General features: G+C 41.1%; 2 protein-coding genes and 1 long non-coding RNA gene across 5 annotated transcripts in view; 2 read left to right on the forward strand and 1 right to left on the reverse strand.

The window, feature by feature from the left end:
• The first annotated feature begins 40 nt into the window (after nucleotides 1-40).
• LOC105688548 (septin-interacting protein 1) lies at nucleotides 41-3,576 on the forward strand. The gene is made up of 9 exons (XM_012404959.3): nucleotides 41-268; nucleotides 377-506; nucleotides 595-823; nucleotides 905-1,085; nucleotides 1,173-2,125; nucleotides 2,201-2,397; nucleotides 2,485-2,913; nucleotides 3,019-3,170; nucleotides 3,248-3,576. The coding sequence occupies exons 2-9, from the start codon at nucleotides 398-400 to the stop codon at nucleotides 3,494-3,496; spliced, it is 2,499 nt and encodes an 832-aa protein (XP_012260382.1). The 5' UTR covers nucleotides 41-268; nucleotides 377-397; the 3' UTR covers nucleotides 3,497-3,576.
• Nucleotides 1,170-22,253, reverse strand: LOC125501052. The gene is made up of 3 exons (XR_007278564.1): nucleotides 22,120-22,253; nucleotides 4,384-4,680; nucleotides 1,170-1,299 (listed from the first exon to the last, which is right to left on the reverse strand). It is a non-coding gene; the product is annotated as an uncharacterized LOC125501052 (long non-coding RNA).
• LOC105688552 (serine/arginine repetitive matrix protein 1) overlaps nucleotides 14,029-27,297 on the forward strand; it is a 21,654-nt gene continuing 8,385 nt past the window's right edge. For 2 of the 3 annotated variants that reach the window (XR_007278561.1, XM_012404977.2), the window contains exon 1: nucleotides 23,746-27,275. Coding sequence is in view for 1 of the 3 variants with exons in the window: in XM_012404977.2 (XP_012260400.2) it covers nucleotides 27,245-27,275 (31 nt within the window). In the remaining 2 variants the exon portion in view is untranslated. Of the gene's footprint in view, nucleotides 15,508-23,745; nucleotides 27,276-27,297 lie in introns of those variants that run through there. The other variant, XR_007278562.1, reaches the window with a different exon arrangement.

Below are 27,297 nucleotides of genomic sequence, written 5' to 3' on the forward strand. Positions count from 1 at the left end.
TTCAAATTATAGTTCACCCACCCTCCGGTCTGGCGCGTTTGGCGGCGAATCGAGCCACAAACGTCACGCACAAACTCGTTGCCACAAACACGATTCGTCAACTCACAATCAGTAGTGCGCCGGACCTCAGTGCCGTCAGATGTACTATCAGAGCAATCAAGGCATTTGATACTGAAGTAATTAAAGTCCTCGTAGTGTTATCATTGCCTAGTATCAATACTGTTATGATTTCATACCCATTACTCGATTAATTATTTACACCGAACGTGTAAGTAATAAATATTATTACCACATTCCTGTGAATATACATATGTCTTGTCACATTAAATCATTATTAAGTTGATCGGTTAACCTAAAACTTCCTACGTCTTGACAGATATTCTAACGTTGTACAAACATGTCAGACGACGAAATGGAGAGTTTTGAAATAACAGATTACGATTTGGACAATGAATTTAACATCGGTCGACCTCGACGAAAAATGTCAAAGAAGCAGCAAATGCTGGGTGAGTTGTGAACCAGTTATCCTGAAAATTCCATATTGGTTACACATTTAAAGCAACAATCTCTTCATTCGTTCACCGTATTCATCAGGTATCTGGGCTGACGACAGCGATGGAGAAGAAGTTCCAGCAAGACCTTCTTTTAAAACGTTCAACAGAGGACCAAAGAATTATACAGCACCAGTGAATTTTGTAGCTGGGGGCATTCAGCAGGCTGGAAAACCAAAAGAGGAATCGAAAGAGTCAGATGAAGACAAAGAAGATGATGAGGGTGGTAGGCCAAAACGAGGCGATGCTGATTATGTTCCTAATAGCTCTAGGTTAGTATAATTCAGGTGATTTTCAACCCACTTTGACTTTTTTCTTAAAGCTAATTGTAACTTTGTGTTTATTTTATTTAGTGAATCAGAAGAAGAAAAAGCAAGTTTTTCGAGAGCTAAACCATCATTTTCTCTCAATCTCGAAGGCGATATTGCAGGCTTGAGGAAAAAAAGAACTCCAATTAATCCAGCACTGATGAAAGCAGGAGTTGGAAGCTGGGAAATGCACACAAAGGGGATAGGAGCAAAACTTTTACTTCAGGTAAGCCGATATAATAATCAAATAAAGTGTTACAGTACTTTTGTTGCAAAGATTTGGTTCACTTCTCATTTTTCCTCATAATTTCAGATGGGTTTTGAACCTGGTAAAGGTTTGGGAAAGAAGTTGCAAGGTATAATGGCTCCAGTCGAAGCTCATCTCCGCAAAGGCCGAGGAGCTATTGGGGCTTATGGTCCGGAAAAAATATCCAAAGTACCTGAAAAGAAAATAGATGAAGACATTGAGGAAGAAAAAGAGTTCAAGGCTAAATTGTCTCAATGGAGAAAGGGGGAAGTAGTTAATAAAAAAAAAGTGAGATATGTTTACCGGAGTGTTGATCAGGTCCTGGAAGATGGAAAATTGAAACCAAATAGGAAAGTGCAGCTAAACAGTGAGATGAGCAAAGTGAAAGTAATTGATATGACTGGCCCAGAACAACGAGTACTAAGTGGTTATCATGCAATTAGTGGAGGACAGCAGCGTCCAGATGAAACAATTGTTACAGTTGATAAGAAATCGACCGTGAATTACGCCTTACCCGAACTCCGACACAATCTGAATTTACTGGTAGATTTGTGTGAGCAAGACATCATCCAAAATGATAGACGCACCCGACACATGGCTGACCGAGTCATAGCTTTAGAAGCGGAAAAAGCTAACTTGACTAAAATTGTCGAGCAGCATGAACAGCTAACAAATACCTTAGATAATGTACTGACAATAGTTGATCAATTAATGGATCAAACAAACGACTTATCACTGGAAGAAACTGCTGAAGCCTTCAAAGACCTACAAGATAAATATTACGAAGAGTATAAAATGTACGAACTGGGAGAACTAGCTACCAGCTTAGTTGGCCCTAAGGTCAAAGACTTTTTAGCAACTTGGAACCCTTTGACCCACCCAAAACTCCCAATTCCCCTGTTCAGACAGTGGAAAAATATTCTAGAAAGTGGACGGAGCACTTTGCAAACTGGAGCCCTTCAACCATATGATCAACTCGTTTGGAATGCCTGGATGCCATCTGTGCGCGGTGCTGTACAGTAAGTGCTTACAAAATTTATGGCTACCAGATTAACATTCTAACTTCTAATAATCAATGATCTGTTTTTTTGTAGACAGTGGGCTTGTCGGCAACCAGAACCCCTTGTGGAATTGCTTGAGCAGTGGATTCCACTTCTACCAGGATGGATTCTTGAAAATATATTAGATCTACTCATTTTGCCCAAGTTGACTTTGGAAGTTGAGGAATGGAATCCTCTTACCGATACTGTGCCGATTCATACCTGGATTCATCCTTGGTTACCGTTAATAGGTAAGCAGTTGAATATTTTATAATTCAGACTAAGAAAATCAATCAGCACATAAACAAAAATAGTTCACTCTTCTAAATTCCCTTCAGGTAATCGCTTAGATACGGCAGTATATCCGATTATTCGTCGTAAGCTGGGTTCTGCATTGGGTGGATGGCATCCTTCGGATCGATCAGCTAGATTAATGCTACAGCCTTGGTCGCAGGTTTTCAAAAAAGGAGACATGGAAGCTTTTCTAGTAAAGAATATTATTCCCAAGCTACAAGTGGTTTTAGCCGAATTTGTGATTAATCCACATCAGCAACATCTGGATCAATGGAACTGGGTTTTTGAATGGAATGAAATGCTTCCAATTCATACAATGGCAGGACTGCTAGACAAATTCTTCTTCCCTAAGTGGCTGCAAGTTTTAGCCCTCTGGTTAAATCATTCACCAAATTACGACCAAGTCACTAACTGGTACATGGGATGGAAAGGCATGCTAAGCGACAAACTGCTAGCTGAGCCTCAGATAAAAGGTACAGTATCTTCATTTAAATACTGTGTATTTATACATATCCAGTCAAAACGTTCGTCGGAATTCGGGATATACTTGAACTTGGCATTTTTTTTCTCATTGTCAGAATACTTCAAGAAGGCTCTAGACATGATGAACAGAGCTGTAGCTTTGCCTCAGGGACATCAACCTGGGGCAATGGAGCAAGTGTCATACCTGACAAATCTTGAAAGAACAGCTCTTCCTACTCCTACACCAGCTACGCAACCTAGGATGGAGGTGAGGGTCTTGTAAAGTTCCCTGTGTGATTTTCATGAAATTGACAAATTGATAACGATTTTTATTTTTTATCACAGAGAATCGCAGAAGCTGTTAGAACAGCCTCACAAATTCCCCAGGGCTTTAAGGACCTCATTCAAAAACGGTGTGAAGAAAGAGGAATTCTATTCATGCCCATTCCAAATAGATACCGGGAGGGTAAACAAGTCTACAAGGTCGGTAATGTCCAAGCTTACATCGACAGAAATGTTGTCTTTGTTTGTCACAATGGTTCAACGTGGGCACCGACTCATTTGAACGCATTGGTTGACATGGCTGAGATCTGAAATTCCCCAATTTGTACATAATACTTCGTCAGACATTCAAGAAGTAATAGAGATAAGGTAAATTAAATCAATGCACCCAATACCGATTTCTGATTAGTTATGTTCCTTCCGTTAAGATAGGTGAAAATGATTATTTTCGCTTGAAGATAACATCAATAGCGATAGCAACAATAATATTAATAATAATAGTAATTAATAAACAAGTAGCGTTCAGACGGAATACTAATTGCTAGTTTCTTGTCTGTCTGTCATCGCTAGTTGAAACTTGAATTATTGGTACAGGTGTCTACGTGGTTTTATGGTCTTACAACCACGATATCAGAAATGTCAAGATTTTATCTAAGTCTGTTTTTACAACGGTTTAACACCTATACCTGCCTGGACGTTAATTTAGTCTTTCACGTCCAAATATACGTATCTCTACGTAAGTGGGAATTGAAAGGTATTTTTTTGTTCGTTTGGTTTTACATCTCTTATTCCGTCTTGAGAATGTTATCGAAAATTAGATATTTATTTGTTTCCGAAGAGTAAGTGCTGGCAATATACTGTATACCAGTACCCGATATGATTCCTTAATAAGTTTGTCGACCAAGTAACGAAAATTCAGTCTCACATATTTCGGTTCACCTGGCTCGCCGTTGGAGGCAGGGAAGGCTCCCGCCTCTATTTAGCTGTCTCGCGTCCAAGAAGGCGTGTAGGCGCCCCTGGTTATCCCACCACTAAGGTGCAGCTTTAAAACTTCTCGATATGGAAAGTTGTATACTTGATCCCCGCGGAGTCGGAGGTCTGGGTATGGGCAGCCAATACCAACGTTGCGCTTATGGTTATCCTTAGGTAGGTATATGTATATGTATACCTATATCACTTCACACGCACATCATACGTACATTGTTCGAGTGTGCGTGTACATTGAATGGACATCGTTCGCCCACGCGTCATGATCCGCGACATCCGCGAGGTCTGTGACGTCCTGCTTGGCTCTCTTTGATGCCTTATCCTCCAGCCTCCCCCTAGTCGACATGCAGACTCTTTACTCTCATGCGGCAGTCTTGACTCTTCCATTCTGCTATCGTCCGGTGTCGAGAAATTTGCATCGCTAGAGAACGAGTGGCTACAGGTAACTGTCTATTTCTTGACTCTCGACTCGACTCGGTGCAACGCCGGCCACATTGTCTGCTACGATCCTGCGGGCAAGTTGCAACAAGGAACTCGCGTCAGCTAGGCCCCTGCCTCTAAGGAGTGTGTATAATACCCATACATACTTTATAGCTACCTGCCTACCCGTGTACACGGATATATTAACATATGAACACATGTACACATTTATGTACGTAAATTACAACCGATGGAAGCGTATCTCAGCGTGCGTTACACTCTCAGCGAGGAACTAGCGACGTAAGGAGAACTTTAAGAAGGAATACAAAAGAATTCAATTTATTTGTAAATTGTCTTCAATTTCATGAATAGTATCTTTCTTTATCGGAAATCACTTCCTCCGCTCTCTGTGAAATAAAAATAATTCGTTTTGACGATGCTCTTGCAGCTATACCGCGGAGTCCGGCTATGGCCGAAGGAGTCTGTTACTCCGGCTTCCGATTTATCCAGATCACCATCTGAGATCCGTTCAGAGTTCCCATTTGCATCGTGCGTATAGTCACATACGTAAGTATGCACTGTATGAACTCATCGGAATCGAACATCCGCCACGTGACAACAAATATTTATTACAAGCGAGGATTCATGAACCCAATAAAATAGTCTCGATTCTCTGCACAACTTTATTGTTCCGGATAGATGCACAAATGCATTTTATAATGTGCATCCGAGTGGCTCTGAGGCCTGCAGAAGAAATTTGATCCTTCGATCGTGCAGCGGTCCACTCGCTGACCTTTAATGACTATACACGTGATTATGGGGTCAACGAACTATAGCGAGTACTTAAGAATGTAGTGCCATTTAACCCTTGGATGCGGCGAGCACAGTGCGTAAATTTCAAATGTCCCTAAAATTCTTATGGTAAAAGATCGTTCGATTAAAAAGAGAATATGTAAATAAAAACCAATGCTCCGCGGTTTATACTTGCAGGTGTGTGGCTCTTTCGCACCGCTTCTGGTATACGTATAGTATACACATGTTTATGCAAGCGACCATCAACTTATTGTTGGTGCCGCAATCCAATATTGCAGCGAAATTTTTTGAAGCGGATCTGGAATTGAATTCGTTGTGGGAGCTTAAACAACACGGAATCCTTTCATTTGCTTTCTGAGAATCGCAATCTCTTAATAGTCGGTAATCGCGTTCCACTTACTGCCGGCAATAATCTGAGATAAACGGTATTTGCATAGAATTGACGTGCAATTCCGTGACCGTATGTAGAGGTACGTATATCTATTCATTCCGGGCTCGTTCCGTACATATGCAGTAAACGGTTTGATATGTTAAACGGGTGCAAATATATCTAGACTATCTACTCAATAAATGCAGGAATTACGACCAGCTGTGATCGAGCGTATAAATTTCAAGAATACACCACGTCATAGACGACGATGCGAATAATAAGAATATGAATTGAATAATTGTTCGCTCAACGTATTATCAAATAAATAACTGCAAATTCTGATAATTCAGATTCAATATCGACCACGCACTTAATAGCCGGGTATGCAAATAAATTTCATCGATAATATAACGAGTGTCAAGTTGGTCTGCAGCTTCCTCTCGCCGTCTTTGGAAACTCGTTACATCTGTAAGGAAGTTCGCTCTGTAGTATAGAGTAATTTATTTCACGCCTTTACAAATCGAACGAGCATGGTAGTGCAGCAACAGCAACAGCAACAGCAACAGGAGCAGCTAAGGTAAAGGCACGCGGTTCGGAGTTGCGGACAAGTTTGCACAAATTCTATAAATAGACTAACGCTTCGTTACACCGGTTCGCGGGGTTCGCGTGTCAATGTGCGGACCTGAAGAAACACCTGGACAAGAGTTACCATCGTAGAATTTTTAAAAGAATTTTTTTTTTTTCGTTCATTATTCATTTCGTGTGCGCACGTACAATAACGAGAATCAATTATTGCATCCGTACGTCAACGTGACGAACAATTCGGAAAAAATAAATAAATAAAATATAAAAAAATCGGTTATACTCACTGGGCGACGACCTGCCGGAGGTATAATATAAGGATACCCAAGTGCTATGTTTTCAGCAAAACGCGATCGCACCCAAACATTCCAAGCCCACGCGAAACCAGAGTCCCTATACCTAACTTAACCGAACCCCTAACGCATACCTTTACGGAGTTGCACACACCATCTTACCGACTACAAGGAATAAGTATATTTTCCTCTACTACGAGAGTAAAACTTGGCAATGATTCGATTCGTGTTCGACTAGGTAATAAGGAAATACATCATACGCTAGATCTCTTCATGAATGAGTGCACCGATGAAATAGTATAAAAAAAAAAACTTATTTTCTATAATTCATAGAGCATTTGATTCGCAAACAATCAGCTTTGTTAGCGGATATTATATCGATAGGTATCTTAGTAAGCTGCTGGTTAGTTCGGTATTATTTATTGACGATATGGTGTCCGATGGCGAAAGTAATGGAAGAAAAAAATTAATATCAAAAGAGAAAAGAAAATAATGTCATTAATGTGTTGCAAGAAAATCCTTAGGTCTTTATTCACGTCACGTTAACAAGCAGGTTTCGATAACGCTGTATTGTTTTACTAATGGCCACGGATATACATATATATATATATACCTGCAAACCGTATGTGCATTGGTAGTGCTACTGCAACAGCAGCAACAGCATGCAGCGACGAACAAACGACAGTCTCTTTAAAGTGCTTCACAATGGCAGCGATAACTCTTCGTTGCTTTTCCATGCTCCAAGTTCTTATTCTTGGCTATGTATACGTACTTATAATTTATACTTTGCAGCTACCATTCATAACTAGTCGCTTACCCGTAACGCGACGTCCATAAACCGAGAATTTAACGTAAAAAACAGCGTGGAGACCCGCGTAGAAAAATATTTCCTATGGCTGCAGCAGCACTTTGGATTTGTAGCGATGCCGCGGCGGGAATGAAATATAAAACGAACGAAGAAACAAAATAATAGATATATATTGAAGTTGAATTATAAAAGGTGATTTCGTTTCACGCGGAGGAGTATATTATGGCCTAATTTTAATAAAATGATGACCTCCTTACGTGGTTGGAGCGGCTTAATTTAGAAAGGAATTTTGAACATCCTGAGACAGAGATGAATTCTCACGAATTTAAATAATCAGGCTGTGGAGATGTATAGCATCTGCTTGTATATAAGACTGGGGGAATAGTTCAACGAGTTTATAGGAAAATCCTCTACCTGGGTAAGATCTTAAAGTTGGGAAATGTGACAGCTAAAATGTTCGTCTCTTCGCATCGGTAATTGGGACGCGGCGCTAATAGTTTGGGCAACCAGGCGGTGCGCCCACGACCTGTCAAATCCAAGTCTCGTGTAGATAGAGTCCTGATAACCCGAAGCTCTTCGTAGTCTTCCTGGACTCGAGAACGATACCCTATACGATCACGGCGAGGCGACGCCAATATCCTCCTCGTGTAACCACGTCCTCGAGATAACTTGAACCGATTTGACAGCGGGGATCAATTAGGCGGCGGACATCCTAATTGCGAGATAATTAAAGTCACTTTTTAGCCCCTTACGTGGAGGGCGCATTATTACTATCATTAGCTTTCTTCGTTTTGTTGATTTGTTTTTTTATTCGTCACCGATGCTTCCGGTACACACTCGTGTGCCTGGATCTTCGTTAAGTATGGTTACGATATTCATTATAAAATAGTTGAATGTGTGCGCGATGAGCTGAAGAAAATAAGAACATGGTTTATATTAACTTTTCTTGAATATTAACGATTATTTTCTCGATTCAACGTCGATAATACTCGTTAATAACGACCTTTTGATACAATGTCTACGACTCTAGACGTACTAATGCATCGAACGTGGGCGAGCGTGCGGCCACAACGAGGCGTGAGAGCGAAGTGGTTCTCTAAACTTTTGACTTTAAGCTATTTTCACTGGAAAGAACTTGTAACGGATAACTAGAACCCGGTACTATCCTCGGACCAAGACCATAATGTCGTCGTCAATTTGTATCTGTACTTATATCACCCGCCGCTGCACGCGGCTTAAGGCAAAGCCTCAATTAACTCATATTCTCCACAATAAATATACGTTCGTTATATTCTTTTCTTTTCTCCACTCTTTCTCCCTTGAAGAATGTTTTTTGCCCGAGAACTGTGGAAATACTTCAGTAAATGGTGTTTTTTCACCTAGGATTTTGTCGAATTCGCCCCATGTATGTGCAAAGACTATAAGCTTCGTTTTTTTGTCACCTAGAATTTTGCTCGAATTGCCTTAAATCTTCTAAGCGAGAAAACACCTAGGACTGGAGTTTCTGCACGATTTCAGGTCGATTCGAATGAAATTCTGGGTGAAAAATCACCAGAAATTATAGTCTTTGCTAACAATAAGATTCAAATTATTTCAAAGGATTTCGGGATGTGAGTGAAAAATCACCAGAAATTATAGTCTTTGCTAACAATAAGATTCAAATTATTTCAAAGGATTTCGGGATGTGAGTGAAAAAACAAAGACTATAGTCTTTGCTCATTTTTAAGACAATTTCGAAGGATTTTAAGGTGCAAATACACCAAAGACTATAATCTTTGATAATTTTTCAGGTGATTTCGAAGAATTTTGAAGTGTGAAAACACCAAGGACTATAGCAGTCTTCGCTGATATTTGAGACGATTTCAAAGGATTTCAGGATATGGAAACGCCAAAGATGATAGTATTTGCTGATTTTTAAGAAAACTTCGGAGGTTTTCAGGGTGTGAAATCACCTAAGACTGTAGTTGTTGCTAAGATTTAAACTATTACGAAGGATTTCGGGGTGTAGAAACACCAAAGACGATACTCTGGTAATTTTTAAGACGTTTCCGAAGGATTTCAGGGTGTAAAATCACCAAGGACCATAGTCTTTGTTGATATTTCAGACAATTTCAAAGGATTTCAGTGTGTGGAAACACCGAAGATGATAGTCTTTGCTAATTCTTCAGGTGATTCCGAAGGATTTCTGGGTGTAAAAAGACCGAACGCATTAGTTTGTCAGACGATCCCGACGCATTTGGTGAAAAAACACCAAAGCCTAGGGTTTTGTACATCTTTTGGGCGATTTTGACTTAATTTTTAGTGCAAGAACACCAGAGCCCGTAGTCTTTGCACATTTTTTGGGGCGATTTCGATGAAATTTGAGGTTTAACCGTTTGGCTGCTGACGAGCGCTATCGCGCTCTCCTTATGTTACGCCAAAAATGCGACAAGCGCCTCTTTTTTTAATGCCCAGACTGCGGAGAGAGTAATAATACTGATCAAGAACACCAGAATTTGTGTGTGCGGTCAAGCACCTGGCTTTTGCGGAGCATACGACTTTTAATTATTGTAATTGTTGCAATGAGTGTTTCAAGTTTTTTTCCCATACACGCGCAATTAGTGCCGCAGTTTTGGCATATGTCCGAAAAAATACGTCAGCCGCCCAACGGTTGAAAACAATATAGATTATAGTGTTCGCATAATTTACGGGTGGTTCTATGTTATTCCGGTTGACAAAACACCAAAGACTATAAGTGAACCAGTCAAAGATCGGCCAATCTACGGTGTCGAATCCGCACGTCTTGGATCCTGCGCCTCTGTCAATATAAGGAGATGCGCGAAAGATGGACAACTGAAAATTGCACTGTTCAAAATGTCCATTGCTTTGTGTGTTTTCAGTATCTGTCAGCGTTTCATGAACTGCGCCAGTTGGGGACCCTTTCGTGCGCTGCGGAGCTGTCCAATTACAGCATGTCTCCAAGACGTGGGCACATGTATACGACGTGATATATCAATCTCGTTGACTCGTTACCCAAGCCACACCAAACTCAACAATACCTTCCTACCCTGACCGTATTTACAAACGTCGTGTCTATAGCCTGAACTCTCACAATCAGGATTCTGAAGGACTCCAAAGACTTAGGAGGACTTCGCGCTCTTTCCTCTCGTTGAGTGGAATTTACGGTTAAAACTGCACCACTGTTCAATACTATATAAGTAGAACGCGTTTAATCCAAAAGTTTCATCTTACCTGTCCATCGCCATTGCCATATCTCGTACAACCACAGAGAATTTAAACTTGATACGATATGGTATCATGCACACGCAATATTATGACTAATCTAGTCCTATATAGTTGGGCATTGTTGTAAAAGCTTTTCTGGGAACCCCTAAAGTGACTCGCGGTGATATAATGTATAATATGGGTACCACGGTGCGAAGAACTTCTTACACATCGAGAATATCATGCGAAAACGAATGACTGTACTAGAATTGGACCCGTGATTCATTTCATCAATTGCCGGAGGCATATCCCGACGCAAGAAGAAAAAGAAATTCTCAATGATACAGCTTCTGGTTGCGAAATGGATGGATTTTGGTTCGAAAGTTCGTACGTCGAATGGTTTTAATTAGGTGGTAGTTTGAAGTTCGTGAGCGTGCCAAGAAACGAACTTGAAAATTTGCTATACGGTATAATTAATGCCAATCTTAGAGTTCGTTGAGGTTCAATTACACCGTTTAAGCGAACCCAGCGAGTCATGAGGCGGAGGGACCAATTTTCTCTGTCTTACTCCGTCCTTCGCATTTCTCATTCACATCACTTGACCATCTCCTCATTCTCCTGTCTTTTATATCCTTCTTGTTCCTGCAAGGGATCGCGCTATTGGTTATCAAGAGGTCAGTCGTGACCATTAAATCTTACACACTATACATTATACGATTCCTCTTCGATTTTCCATCCATAAAATTTAATCCCAAATCGATCTCGTGTACACAACATCTGGAGCATTGATTTAATGCTCGTGAAATTAAGAGGAAATAAAGAAAGAGCCTTTCGGCAGAGAGTGAAAGACTCCGGGTACGGTATATCATACTTGTTAGTCATAGGGACGCAATGGGAATTATTACGGCAGAGTATTAAAGAGTTTTTGCCGTGGAAACGGGGATGAGTCAGAGGTAAAAAGTCGATGGTATGCCACGGGTGAGCGAATCGCCATCTCCCACCTAACTTTAACTTGGGAGTAACAGGTGTGAGTTGAATTGTTATGCTCTTCACTTCGGTGGTCAAACGCACCAGAGCCACGTTACCGTTGGTGTTGCCGCTGCTGCGGGACCACGGATAAAATTATACTCAACTTTCTTGAGACGTCACGGAACTGAGGTATACATAACTTATGTATCACAACACAACGAGATGATGCAAATTTCATTTCCTCAAACGCTCCGGCTTTCCAGAATTTCTTTCATAATTAGAAAAACCATTGATTGCCGTAAATTCAATAACTTATCAATTTCACATTGCAGCTGGAAATGGCGTTTATTTTATATCGCACACACGCATCGTATGTCGTTGAAATATGATGATTTGTTACCAGAGTTCTTGGAATAATTCCACGACGAACAGCTTCGAAAGTCCCCTGGGATGAATATAAAGACTGATTGTGAGATAGCATGTATACCTGTATCAATATCGACGTGTATTTTATTGGATACACTTTCTCGATTATAATTAATGGACGTCGTTAAATTTAGAGTGGCTAACGATATTGAATCGAATGCAATAATATTATAGCCTTGTGTTAGAGAGGTGCAGGTTCGGTTTAACTATACGGAAAACAAGTACATAGAATTATCCGTATACGTAACTGGATAAAGTACATACGTATAGGTATGTTGTATGTAACATAATCGAGACAACGCATGAAACCGTGTCGCTTCCTATAGCAAAGACAAAGTATAAGGTTGTGTTTCTGTCACGTTGACAATCTCCTTGGGTCCGTTGATCGGTGCGTGCTGCTGCTGCTGCTGCTGCTGCTGCTGCTGCTACCGCCGCTGTTAGGCTGATTGTGAATGTTACCCGCAGCTGCATTTTATTTATGTACCTAACTCGCCTACCATACAAATCTACATGCGATGATATCAAACTCCCAGATAAGATTCAAACCTGGTACTTATTTATGCATAAAGTTGACTAAAATAAAGATTCATCTCCGATCGGGTAGCATTCGTTATTCCAACAAATAGTATCGGAACACAAATTTCTATGTTTTATTTTTTCCGTAGCAATAAATTATTCTTTTAACAATTAATAGTACACGGTAGAAATCGAGAGCGACATAAAATATCGGACTACTATTCACTGTGTGTTTGCGTCGACGCAGGTTCCTGGGTCTACACAGAGGCGAGGAGAAACATCGACGAGAGGTCTTCTGTAGGTTCGAAATTACTGGGAGAGGAGGTGAAGGTAATGAGGAATGACGTGCGGCAAAGGGCGTGCCTTTCGAGGTCCCACGCGGTCTCTGCCTCGCGGTACACGCATGTAACGTACGTACGTCACGTGCGTGTAAACCGAAGAGGCATCTGCTTTCAGCGTAAAATACCATAGCGGCAGCAGCAGCAGCAACACAACGATGAACTTTCGTCCTGCCTCTTCGGCGAATAAACGCTACTCATGATCAAAGTCATGATGAAGGAAGTTGAGCGTAAGTCAGCGTTAGAGATGCCATAAGCGTAATTATCCATCAAGAGAATCGCGGATGCAGTGAGCGTGGTTGTAACAAAGAATCTTTTGAATTCTTCACTCTAAGGAAATCAAGACGCTGCGGTGCGATAAATATAAATTATCAAACAGAACTCGATGACTGCGCACCGGGAATACCGACGATTCTCATTGTCAGTTGAATCGTAATCACGAGTCTATGCACATTACAATATAAGATTGAGTTGGACGAAAAAAGAGAAAGAGGAAAAAAAAGCTGAAGAATTTCATTGGTTTGTAACAGAACTGAAAGAAAACTGCATGTACCGTACCAATATGATAATAATAAGTTTGTAATCATGGAACTGTTGCGAATTATAAAAAATTTACAACGATATATAAACTGACGACAACACGGTGCGGACATTATAATTAATATTAATTGAAGTAATTTGACTTGTTCAAGCAAGCTCGAAAACCTTCGGAGATGGAGAGTCGCTCATTTGGCGGATGAGTTAACATTTTTATATTCCATGCTTGATTTTCTTAATCCGCTCTGCTTCACGCGTGGCTAATTAATTTTGACTAATTTCAGCTCTACGTATCCCTCGACGTTGTAATACGTACGTACGTATATTCGCTATTATTGAAATTCGTTGTTCACGCGTTCGCATCTAAGGCGTGAATCGAACGGGTCAAATCGTAATCGAGCGCCGGATATACATTATCTAACGTCGCGGACGTCAAGGCGCAAAGTAATAAAACGTAGGTAGGCGCGTAAAATGCGCCGTACACTAGACTACGGCTTTACAAACGAAGTGTGGAGTTATCTCGCGAATCAATATTTTTATATATTTCTATCTGCGTGATATACATATGATAATATATGTACGTTCAGCATGACGAATAATAATATACGCATTTCCATATCTTTGATATTATATCCTGGTATAAGAGAGGCGATTTCTCTCGAAGAAGTAAACCCTGTGCAGTTCGCAGCGGAACATAGGCGTCTATGTTATATCGCATTTTAACTGGCGCATAATTTAACGACCGCGACGCCGATAAGCGCGCGGGAGGCAAATTCAAAATTATTATTATAACCATCATACTGATATAAATAATCGCACTAGAGAACATTTCTCTACGTACGCGTTCTACGATCTATGATCAAATTTATTGTGTCTGTGTATGCACACGTATGTGTATGCGCGAAAGCACCGTACACCGCATATCTAAATTAAGCGTTGACTAATACGACAATATCGGGGGTATTCGCGGACAAGTTCCGTAAATCGATGACTGAAATCGGAATTGGCTCCTGAATTTCCAATCGTTCGTACGGAGATTTGATCTCGTCTTTTTTTCTCGTTTCGTGATCGGACGTCGTTGAGGAGAGCCGAATAATTGCTGCTGGTTTTCATTGAATTATGAAAAACAAAGAAAAGTGTTTCTCGTGTGAATTTCACGAGATATTCCCTCTGGATATTTATTAATGCGATGGAAATGCGGTGTATATTCGTGAGCTTCTCGTAGGTCGGGCGCGTTATAAAACGAGTTACAGCGTCGGGACGCGGAGAAAAATTGGTTTTTCTTGAACGTCTTGCTGGACCAATGGTAAAAGACTGAAGCTGTAACACGGACTCGGTAAACTCCGGTTTTATTCGTGTTAAATCGTACGCCTTCGGTTTACCCCTCAATTCCTCTGAGATCCCCTTGGTTTGCTTTTGCCGCGGCTCGTCAACTCGACAACACAATTCAACACAATTCGAACGTCCCTCGTTTCTTGGCGCACGCAAACTACCGGCTCTCCGCTGCGATTGCGCCAGTTCCATGTGCCAACGTTTAAATTTTTCACGTACTTTTGTTACATACGTATACACACACCCGAGTTATACATACACGCTCACGCACACGTATACGTATACCATAAATAGAGATTATATAAGAAGTAAAATGACAATGAATTGCATTTTCAAATAAACGGGAAAAAATCAATCATTTAATTAAACAAGACAAAAAAAAGGACGAATACGACTTTACTAAAAGTATACAGAAGTGCTGCGATGAACGTTTGCTAGTTCGTCTGCGACAATTGAATCTATTCGTAAAACAATATACAGATCGGTGTGATTAAATATACCAACGAGATAAATAAAATTGCAACAGGTGTGTCATGAGTTTAAACGATCGTAAGAAGTGGATTTTGCATGCGTTTTGTGATAATTATTTGGTGCCGAAGAATATGTTCGAGCAGTTTACACCGCGAGTTTTGTAGTTTTGAAAAAATTGCAACGCGATTGCGCGGAAATAAAATTTGCTATTGCGATAAGCAAGCTGAATATAACCCGGTATGGATCCCAACCCAATGGTGAGTTTTCAAATCCAAAATGAGTATAATTTATTTCGGATAACTCATCCAGTTCGATGACAATTTATTCCGAGCGCTGACTTCAGGTTTGAAAATCTGAGTTTAAGCGTGCCTGTGAAATTGCGCGCTTCACGGTTGAAACGATCGTCATTTGTTGACGCTCGCGAACGGTTGCCATTTCTGTAGCGACAGTTCTGATACTTAATTTTTGAAAGAAAAAAAAGAAACACGAAACCGAGCGAACCTCTACTTGTTGCAATTTCATCCCGATGAAGATTGTTGAACCGCATTCCTTACAATTTACGGATCCAAAGATCAAGGCCACTTCTGTTCTATTCCAAAAATGGTATAATATCAATTAATAACTAGCAAAATCGAACGTGATGAATCAAGAACCGACTCCGTTGGTTTTTGTCCTTCTTTTTTTTTTTCAAACATTTCACGAGCTCTGCAGAACAGCAGCGTGGATACGCTCCGCTAGTTTGCAAGGATATAATTCACGCGATTGTGACTCACGTAGCGTTTCGTATCGGGTATGTATGCGGATACGTATAATTTCGGTGTTTCGCTCGTGTTCGTTTATTATTCTCGTCAACGAAACTCACCCGCGGAATCACCTCGGAATAAGAGCTTTCTATAAAAAACAACAAAAAAAACAGAATAAACCAAAATTTCTTCTTCGACTCGACAGCTCACTTCGCGCGGGACGTACAATTTTTACCGATGATCGAATTACTTACGTTCACATCTATCTGGATGTTGCGTGTAATGAAGAAAGTAATTATTCTCAATACATACGTATACATGTTATACCTATAGTGCTTTATCTCCGGTATTACCTACGTGTGTATATGAATTAATATTGTGCCGTTGCGATGGTTATTGCAATAATTTCTCACGGTATTTTTCTACCTTAGTTGTAACCTGGACGTTAATATATATATAAGTTGTAGATTATATAGAAATATTATAATAACTTAGAGTAGCAGCCTATAAGATTATAGTTTACGAAAGAACTGCGCGCATATAGTGGCATGTGACGGCGAAAACTTGTTTCCTCTTCTCGACACATTTACCATACCACCGGTGTCTATATGAATAATTTCTACATAAATTATCATCTAGTCATATTCTAATTCATATGCGTGGGTAATTTTATTATTGCAGTATTGTAGATTACGATATGTAGAACTCGCTCCATCTGAAACTTGTAAAGGTATTAAAATATCACGCTACCATATGGCATATTATAGGTACATGGGTATTACTATACGCATAGATACAGTTGATGCTGCTGCTGTTGCTGCTGCTGCTGCTGCTTTTAAACGAAGCGAGAAAATTCAACTTCATTTTATCTGTAAGATATATACGTGACGCGGATTCAACGCGTCTCTCAGATAAATTATTGCTTTAATCCTCTCGTGCTATATAAACCTCCAGCTTTTCGAAAACCGTATAAGGTATCTATGTACCGCGATCACTATGTACACCATTTAGAATTTACACAGAATGGTATAAATATACGTTATACCTGTATCTTCCACGTATATCAGTTGATATCCTCGCGCCTATTTTTCCTATCAAGTTACGGCTGGAACCGCACACTCGATACCAAAGGCTTCCGATGACCCCGCCCGCGAATTAATAAGGAATTATGAAAACGATCGGCTCTCCGCAGAGGTGTGGACGAAGGGGTTTTGTTCGTCTGTGCAACGCCTCCCACGCATCTGGACTCAATCAAAGCGCGCGATAAGCAAATCTCGCCTACTCCGAGTTTTCCGTCACATGTACGATGAGCGAATTTTTCGAAAATTGAATCCGTGCATTTCGATGGCACGGATTTGTTTTACAGAAAAACGAAAATTGAGAATACGTATAAAAAGGCAGGTAATCGTGCGTCCCCCGGTGGTCGCAGCCGCTCTTATGGATTTGAATTAAACGAACATAAATAGTTGTGTCCATGTAGTTTCTTCTGTCGCTGGTTCTCAAGCAGCGATAATTTAACGGTCGATAGATCCCGGTGCACAGGTTATAACACACAGGCGTAGGTGAGGGACATTATTATTCAAATTTTTCAAAGAACACGGTAGGATGGGAACGTGGTGCACTGCAGGTATATAATAAGGTACGGGGTATGTAATACGCGCTACAGGAGTACGGGAGAATTAATATCATGAAAATTGATACCATACCGCTGCAGCAGATTAGCTAACGATAGTTTGAACCGGCAGCTACACACAGCTGCTATATAATAGTCGATAGTTATTATACCGAAGCAAAGTTTCCCGTGTTTACATCAAGCTCAAATTTCACTCGTTGATTATATTACGGTATGGTTATAGAATTTTGTATCATCAGACCCACAAATCCGCGACTTATCTGTTTTCGGACGGAGGCGACGTTACAGCGCGATTAATCCTTATGAATTATAAAATTACCGGAGATTAGTACCGGGGATTTATGGGATATATAAAATTCAGATCACAGTATTGTACGGAGCGCGCGACCGCATTTGTATGCTGGGTAACGGCCTTCGTTAGTCGAGAAATAGTTGGAGGGCAATTGAAGTCGGGTTTGCGGAATAGAAATAAAATATAACAGAGTACGGATAGATTCCTCGAGGATGAGCGCCGTGGCGCTTGTAAGAGACGCGAGAATTCCTGGAGCCGCTGCAGTACCTACACCGGGGTATACATACGTATAATAACGTATAGATATACAGGGGGAATAGAATAGTTTCGATCACTGGCGCGCCGAAGCTACACCGGCAATAACATCTCCCGGACTATACCGCGATCCTCGCGACTTTACGATAGATACAACATATACGCGTATAACCGCTGCACGTACAACGAGTTTCTATGTTTCCGCCTTCCCTGGAGATGGTCAACGGCGGCACCGGCGCGACAACCGCGTCCAGGGAACGGCGCCCCGATAAAAAGTTGAAATAACGCGCCAGGTCGGCGGTACGGCGCGTCGCCGACCGCGATTAACAATGGTGATCACGTGTGCCAGAGGCAGCCACCAGTTCCCTTACCGGGGGTTATGGGGGGGTTTTCGAATGGGGGGGGATTCTTCTGACCGAGGCACGCATGAATGAGAGTTTCATTCATGTACATTGTGCACCGCACACCAAGAATACATTGTCGATTCCATCATACGCCCGGGGGGTAACTCTTCGCGTAGTAGCTTCGCCGCCGTCGAATAATCATTGTCCGCCTTACTTACCTCCTCCGTTAACGGACTTTTTGGTCAAATGCCGACCTCGCGTTTCATTCCAACCCGCCAAATTTGGCGATCACTTTTTGCCAAATAATCTTTCATTATTCATGGCGGTGATATCGAGATTCGAAAAACAACGCGAGGAGGTAGGTAGGTAGGTAGGTATACGTACACGAGGACATTTGGACGCGGTGAGATTTTCGCGATGACGGAAACATCGTCGAAAACGAAGAATAGATTTCATATTTCGTAAAAGACGGATGGGATTTGCGTCGTTGATTGAAATACGTACCATAGGGAGCACTTGGCGTTGCAAGTAATATTTTCTCTCCGCGTTCGTCGAGCGGTAAGTATACTCGTGACGAAAAGCGAGACGAGATCTTTGGTGAGATGAAAACATTTGACTCGAAGACGACCCAAGGGGTCTTCGGCGGCCGCGGCGGCGATTCGAAAAACAGACTGACGGTGGAAGGCGACGCGCGCCGCCGCGGGATCTTATAAATCAAGCCTCATTGTGTCACGAGAATCGTGGGAGAGAATCATCGCTTTATGTATCACGAGCTCCACGTGATACACCGACTTCTGTCTGACAATCTGCAGCGAAATTACAATATCTCACCGCGACTTCATCTCGAGATGCACTTGAGACAGTTGGAAAACAACGCGGGTATACGAAGACCGCGACGTGACGAAAAATGTCCAAATTCCGATACATCCAATTACCGAAAATTGAACAGCTTCTTATATGTATATACGATATCGAACAGTAAATGGAATTGTAGATTCCGTTGGGATAAATTGTTTTTTGATGTTTCACAAAAGACGTACGAAACCGCTGGTCTTCGATAACGTGTAATTAGGAGACTTCAATTCCACTTCCTGTTCAAAACAGCTGCGCATTGCGGGGTAATGTTATAAAGTCAAATTTCCTTTATCTGCGTTCAGGTGTCCCGTTGCATGGGAATGAAGGCCGTATTTTGGTAACGAGTATAGTTGAAACTACAGGTGTGGTCTGAATTTTAAAATAGAACAGGTAGCTGCTAATTTGTGCATTGGCTTGCAGACAACAGAATTACGTGACCGTTACATATGTATGATATACATATATGTAGATGGAGTCGCGTCGAGGCTGTTTCCGCGTTATGTAGCAAAAGGATAAAGGAAAAGTAAATATTTACCTATATATATATATATATGTGTATATATATATATCCGATTCTTGCGCAATGCCCCAGATTTTGAAAATCCCACTTTTAAAATATACATGTAGGTAACGCGAATTGGGTCTGAGTTTCCAAATAACAAAACCAGAAAACAAAATCAGTAGTACGAAGTTTGAGGTGATGGAGCAATAATTTGGCCGACATCGTTTTCTCGAAGATGCTATACGACGCGCGCGATGATCACCTATCCTGACGTTTCCACGGTTAAAAATTCTCCGAAGAACGTCAACGCCGTGAGTGAAAGATTTCTTCTTCAATTTTTTCTGTTTTTTTTTTTACTTTTCAAAATATATTATTGTCCACCGACCGTTCGGCCGTGTCGACGCAATAATATTGCGACATTAGGAACCTCTGGGTTGTGGGAACGGAATGTCGGATATATGATGGTCATGTTGTTTTCATTAGCTTAGCTTTGATAAAATTTGAATAAACGTGAAAAGTTGTTCGGCGACTTTGCGTTTAATAAATTTATTTTTATCTTCATTTGAGAAAAAAAAACAAAAAAGCATTTCTCCTTTATTTCTCCCATGCAATTCTGGAACTCGATATCTACGTATGTACGTGACAAACCGCGGGCTTAGACGATACAATCAACGTTATCGCCGTGCGGTTGTATGTAATAATATTTACTGCCCCGGAATGACCTTCTGCAATCAATCAAAATGCCTCTCTATTTTCTGTACCAGCGTATGTACGAACAAATATAAAAAAAGTATCAATTCCACGCGTTTTATCGGAGTCTCGCGGTTCTCCCGCAGTGCTTTCGTAGTTATCGCGTGTCCCACTGACTTCTGGGCTTCCACCAGCAACACTTTTCCTACTTGTTCTCTATCATTCTTAATTAAGACGGCCGGCATGACAATCCCATTTGATTATCTCTACTAGAAATCTCTGGCGCGCCAGCTACCAGATACATACCAACTTCCGTCCGTCCGCGATATTCGAGATGAAATTCATTCATTCGTTCATTCAGTCATTTCATCGCTTCGGGCCACACCGCGCCACCTCGCACCGAGCGAGAGAGAGAAAACAAAGAAAAAAAAAAGAAGGAAAAAAAAAAGAACTCACTCGAACCGGAATAATTACGATCGTTCAAGAAAAATTCGAATCACGAGACTTCTTCTCACATTGAATCTGAAACGAATATATAATTAATCAATCAACCGGTCACTCCGGGTGTCCGTAGATGCAGATGAATTGTATCAGCGCGTTTCGAGAATAGAAAAAAGAATTCATTTCATTTCTCTTATTCAATCGCGGATAACATGTAACTGTACACGTACAATATCATTCCCGACAATTACGTACGGTGGAATGATTACGAATAATCTTGACGATCGTCTCGCACACACACACTGCCGCGTTGTTTTCTATCGCGTAGGGGTCTAAACACGATACGGATAATCGATGTTACGATAGCATTGGAAAGAGCTCGCGATGACGAGCGATTTTTGTTGGGATAAAGGATAAAAATTCTACGCGCGTCATCGGTTCGGATCTCTTTCCGATCGGATGTAGGCTCCTCTCGAATCTTATGGGATCGCGTCCCGGAGGAAAGTCTCGCGCGTATACGTAAATTTTATTTCACTCGATATGTAACGCTCCAATGCTTACAAGTCGCGGAGTGAGTTGCGAGCTAATGCATATTAAATGAGCATCTTATGATACACGCATTAAGTTGAATTCGTCGGACAGGTGAAACTTCATATTTCCCAATACGGGAGTATGGCACTTCTAAGCCATAGATATACATTATCACGGATAGTTTTTCGATCTTAAAACGGGAAAAATTAGGGGAAAAGTGTTTTTGTTTCAAATTACGTCAGGTAGAGGTACTTCGCTAGACAAGTTGTTCGATCGAGGCGATTATTGCGTGCGATATAATACCAGCGCAGCGGTACAGTGGCAGGAAACAGGAAACGGGAAATGTCGTAACGTATAATCGTTCGCGCGTCGTACCGGCGAAAGAAAAAAGAATTTCTAAAAAAATGGATAAATAAAAAAAAAAAAGAAAAAAAAAAGAAAAAAAAAATCGCAGAAAGAGAATGGCGTCTCCGAAGGAAGCGTTTGATAAAAATTTACGAACTTGACTACGCGCGCAAGTGTGCGTGTAATAATATCCGGTAGACGTATCAGGGGTAATGGTAAGAGAAAGCAGTATACATACATATAGCTGACGAAGTTGATATCGGAGAGATTTGCGGGCGTGCGTTAAAATCGTTGAACAAAAAAAAAAAGAGAGACGGGCGCGTAAAGGGTAAATTAAATTACACTGTACGTAGGTACGCCCGAGTTATCGATTGGCAATAATTTTCACGTACGTACCGTTACGGTACGGTATATGGTCTCGGATTGTGTGGCCAGAGTCTCCGATTTGTACGGCAACCGCACTTCTCTTACCCGTGGTTGCGTGGGTGTATTTTCGTATTTTCGTTCCAACCTAATTCAGTAGTTCTAGGGTTACACGATGGCATCCTAAATATAAAATCTAGCGCAGGCTTTGCTATAAAATACACAAATACTCTCCTCTCTACACTCTCCTCGAACCTCCGGTGTATACCAGGCATCCCTTTCATTTTATATACAATGAAGAATCGGTGGCCATCCCCTCAAATATTTCTCCTTCCTTTTCTCTTTGTTTTCTCATTTTCATTTTTATGTCACTTTCGAACTAGACCGTCGTACGTCTGCACGAGAAACAGGATATCTAATTCTAGAATACACCGACTTGAGAATTCTTATTTCCTGTCTTCCATCGGTCGCGCTTATTCACTTTTATGGTAGTGTTGTACGTGAGATAGTTATATAAAGCGGTTTTCGTCTCTGCACTCGATGGATTTAATAATCACTTCCAAGAAAGTCAAATTTATCTTTCCGCCCGATAGAGATTCGCTGAAAAATATAATAAAGCTCGCCGATCTTTCACGCTCTATAACTCGATGTTTCGACTAGAGATAAAACGGGATGAAACATAGATGAAAAATAGCAAACCTCGGTATGTTTATAGTATTTCATCGGTTACGTATATATGTACGTAAGTGTGGACTTTCGACCTGTGGTAATAATAGAATAGTAAGAATGCTTATTTTTAAATTGCAAATATCCTTCAAACGGATCCGAGAATTACGTCGCTTACATAAAATCTGGCACAAGTTTTATGACGTTTCGTGTGTTAGTCAATTTTTTTCCCTATTCTACCCTCGATTCTACCACTGTGTATCACGTGCGCGATTCGAACTGCACTTGCAGCTACGTACCCCAGGTGTTGAAAAATTTGAAGTTTCTACCGAACGGTCGTATTTTTTTTCGTTTCTTTTTTTTTTCTCTTTTTACTCTCTTTCGGAGGTTGTGTGTGGGGTACACGAGCTATTTATAAATTTTTCAACGTTAAATTAGAAACGTTGCACAGTAAAACAAAAGCGTTGGCTCATATCCAGTCAAAACGACGAAGAATTTCATATATTATCTCATCACGACCATGCATTATATCTCTAAACAATCGTTCGGAGTCTGATCGATACGGCGGAATAAAAACGAACATAATCTGAAATGTGATTTATATATATGGAGTCTGTGTGACGGAGGCATTGAGGAAAAAAGAAAGGGTGGAATGAGACGGGAGGACGTTTGGATCGCTGTGCAGATGACAACTGTCATTGAAACTTTGGTCAGGTGTATTATACCTCGGCCTCATGCGACGTCTCCCCCCCTTTTACTCCCTCCCCCCCCCCCCACCCCCCCTTCTCTTACGATTGAGAACATCAATCAATCAGAAAGTAACTGAGCCTCGCGATTGGAGGAGTGATCCTCCTCTTTTCCCAACGTACGGGGGAACCCCCGCGATCGGAACAATCTCCAGGCTCCCACTATCTTTATACCTCCTCGTCCCATACCCGTGAACGCGTCCTTTCCCCGATCTTGACGATCTCCCACGCCGGCTGCAACTCGGTGTATGAGAGACCGGAGCTTACGTTACATTCTATTCGCAAATCGAAGAAACATGGCCGCCGCATATCCAGATTTCAATGTAACGTTCGTTACGTGTCTATACTCATCTACGAATAACGAGGAATTTTTCGAAATTCCGGCCACATAATCCACGACGATATGCACCTGTTTTAAAATGTGATGAAAAACGAGACGCGCGTCTCGCGTTCCGATCGGCGATCGGAAGATATCGGTGAATGAAGGAGAGGAAAAAAAAAAAAAAAAGTCTATTATCGGTAATTGACTCGCGGAGTACGGTACAGGGCGGATATAAAGAGGCGGTAATTAAATCTTGAATAAATGATAACGAGGATTATCATAATCGAGCGCGTACATAAATACGATTAATGAGGAGGAAACTGCAATTCTGCATATATCAGTGCGTTCGAATCATTTTACCGCATTAGAGGATGTGGGGAATATAAAAACAACGGACGCATCTTACCTACATGTAAATTGATCGTAGATAATATCAAGGAGGTAGGATGTACACACGTTGACGAGAAGAAGAATAAAAAAGGAAGATTGTATATCAGATTTCAATACGCAAATATTGAATCGCGGTTGGTTAAAAATCGACATAACCAACTTCCATATAGCTGCTGCAGCGGTCATTAAATTTCAGCAACTTATCACGGAGTTGATGATGATCGCTATGTATTTATTATTATTACAAGAATAATGTAAAACGCGTGGGTGCAGCAGAAAAACGCCGTATAATAAATGTGGGTACCCACAGCGTGCGGGAGGGCAAAACGGTACAAGAAAAACATATATATCTATATATTTTTCTTCTTTTTTTTTTCATCTTTGGAACACCTTTTTACGGCCGATCGAGGCTAACCGCCGCTGCTGCCGCTGCTTACCGAATGCCAAATCAATTCATGCCCAAAATTCTGGCCCACACGGATCTCCGGGGACCTCGCGAGCTTCTGCACGTCACGGCTAAACGAAACTCCGATATAAAATTAACTCGAAATTATAAGACCTACGGTTATTGCATCGCTATTCATGTAGAGTTACCTGCGGTTAGTACGGTTCTTTATTTTCGTCATTTTTAACTATACCTCAACCTCGAGTTCTCCCCCCTTTCACAATCCGGATGCGTTTTGCACTTCTTTCGTCTTTTCCGGCAGGGTTGACACGAACGTCTTCGCTCCGCGAGAATATCATACCATGCAGAAATCTCGCATCGTATATTAACGACATAGGTATAGATATGTACGTATATATATATAATATGTACGAACGCACACTACGTGTAATCGGTCGACCACGGTTACACTACATGTATGTTTCTACTGCTCCGGGATACGAGACTACGCGGAGGCGTATCCACATTATATTCCTTATACGTCAAACCTACCCGCCCACCTTATGTGTCCCAATACCTCGCGCTGCGATATGTCAACAACTGCTTTCCACTCGTACCATTTGATTTTTATCATCAACCGACAGACGCGGCTCTCACCTCAAATCATATGTACGCCTCGATGACAGCCGCTATACCGGCATTGATATATTATTGATAACAATTTTTTCTCGTCCATTTTTTATTTTCATCCTATCGTTATCGACGCGAGATCGATCGCCTACATACGGATCTGATGGAAAATTTTTTACTCCAAAATTCGAGCTCCAAATTAAAGGGGGTACTACGATCGGAACGAGATGCTGGATGCAGCTTAACGTGCACATGATTAGCGTATATCATACATTGGTAATAATATTTCGAACCTCTATGGAACGTCGGTAATTTTAGAGCTTGTTTGGCGCGGGTGCCCAGACGACGTGTCGTACATTATTATTTTTTATTTTTTTTCTCCTTGTTGCAACGTAAACCGTGAACGATTCAGCGGAAAATAAGTCGTAACGCAACTCTTCTGTCGCCAGGAAAACTTTCGGTCCAAAAAATTCACGTACAGAATTGTAAGGATTACGAGAACTTCGGACGTCTGCACACGATCCTCTCGTTACAACCCCGTTCCATAGATAATTCTATTCGAAAATTTGGTGAAGTTGAAGAAATCGTTATCCACAATTTTGGTCTGCCCTATGGGCTAGTTGTGGGGTACGTCTATTATTATAAATATTCTTCGTTCATTGAGAACCTCGTCGAGAAGCGAACGCCACGTTTTATTCAATCAACTGTTTCACCCGTATACTTCGGATCCTGGAAGAAAAATTGAGAATTTGGAACGCCGTCGATTCGACGAATGCGCGCGGGGTGGATATATAACTTTTGTAAGTTGATACCTGGATTCGGTTTTGTTGAGTCTGGGCTAACGGGTGATCGTTTGTCTTTTTTTCTTGTCGGTGAAAAGATTAATTCCATTTCTGTGGCGCGAGAATAGGTACATATCGGTCTGTATAAAAAGTTAGGTATATAATGGCGCCTGCGCGATATGTGCGGGTTTTAAAATATACCGAGCGCGTTTCTCAGTCGCATCTCCGTCCTTTGGAATACAAGCTATGCAAAGTTAAGTTCCCTCCCGCTATTACCCGAACACCTCTGCGACGGCGCACCTCCCGATATGGGGCAATCTCGAATTTCCAACCGCCCAAATTGAGAATGTTACTCCCGCACCTCGCACCAGCGCCGCGACGTCGGGCGTCGTCGTGACGCCTAAAGACAGGGTTGGTGGTCGCGCGCCCCAGAGTCGAACAGTGCCAAAAGTGCTTCAAAAGACCACGGTCTAAAATCACTTTGTTGCTCTTAGGAAAACACCCCACGTGTCTTTCGTATTTGTACGCGCCTGCGCGCCAAGGTTTTTATTACAAATTTTTCCGCCACCCCCCTCCTTTGCCACCCCTCCCCCCCGAAAAAATAAGGAAAATTTAAGGAAACTTGCGCGATATGATCGCTCGGTGGCACCTCGCTGAATAAAATCAACCAACCCTTGATGGATACGCGGATAAAATTTATCTGTAAAACAAAACCAATAATGATATTATTCATCGATTAAACGAAAGGAAAATAATTATAGAGAAAGGAAGAGATATACGGAGAGAAATAAAAGATACGCTTTTTTACACAGTATATGTAACGAATACTTTATTTACACCCGTTCTGTGATAATCATGTTATAATATACCATGATGGTGCTTTAAATCTACGATAAATCAATTTATATTATACAAACATATATTTATATATATATATATCTGACTAGACAAATGTTGAATAATTATCGGTGTATATAATAATTGATATAAAATGAATAAAAAATCGCGTTAATCCGTCGTAATTATTTTATTTATACTGCACAATAAATAATTGATAAAAGTGACAACAGATCGTGTACATGTTGCCTGAAAGCAATTTTCCTATATCAGGTAAGCCAATGGTATGGTCCCC

This window comes from Athalia rosae, chromosome 5 (genome assembly GCF_917208135.1).
Source record: "Athalia rosae chromosome 5, iyAthRosa1.1, whole genome shotgun sequence".
NCBI classification, from domain to species: Eukaryota; Metazoa; Arthropoda; class Insecta; order Hymenoptera; family Athaliidae; genus Athalia; species Athalia rosae.

Coding starts and splice junctions, on each gene's coding strand:
- LOC105688548 (XM_012404959.3), top strand. CDS start 398: ATGTCAGACGACGAAATGGAGAGTTTTGAAATAACAGATTACGATTTG. Junction 507..594: donor AAAGAAGCAGCAAATGCTGG/GTGAGTTGTGAA, acceptor CGTATTCATCAG/GTATCTGGGCTGACGACAGC. Junction 824..904: donor TATGTTCCTAATAGCTCTAG/GTTAGTATAATT, acceptor TATTTTATTTAG/TGAATCAGAAGAAGAAAAAG.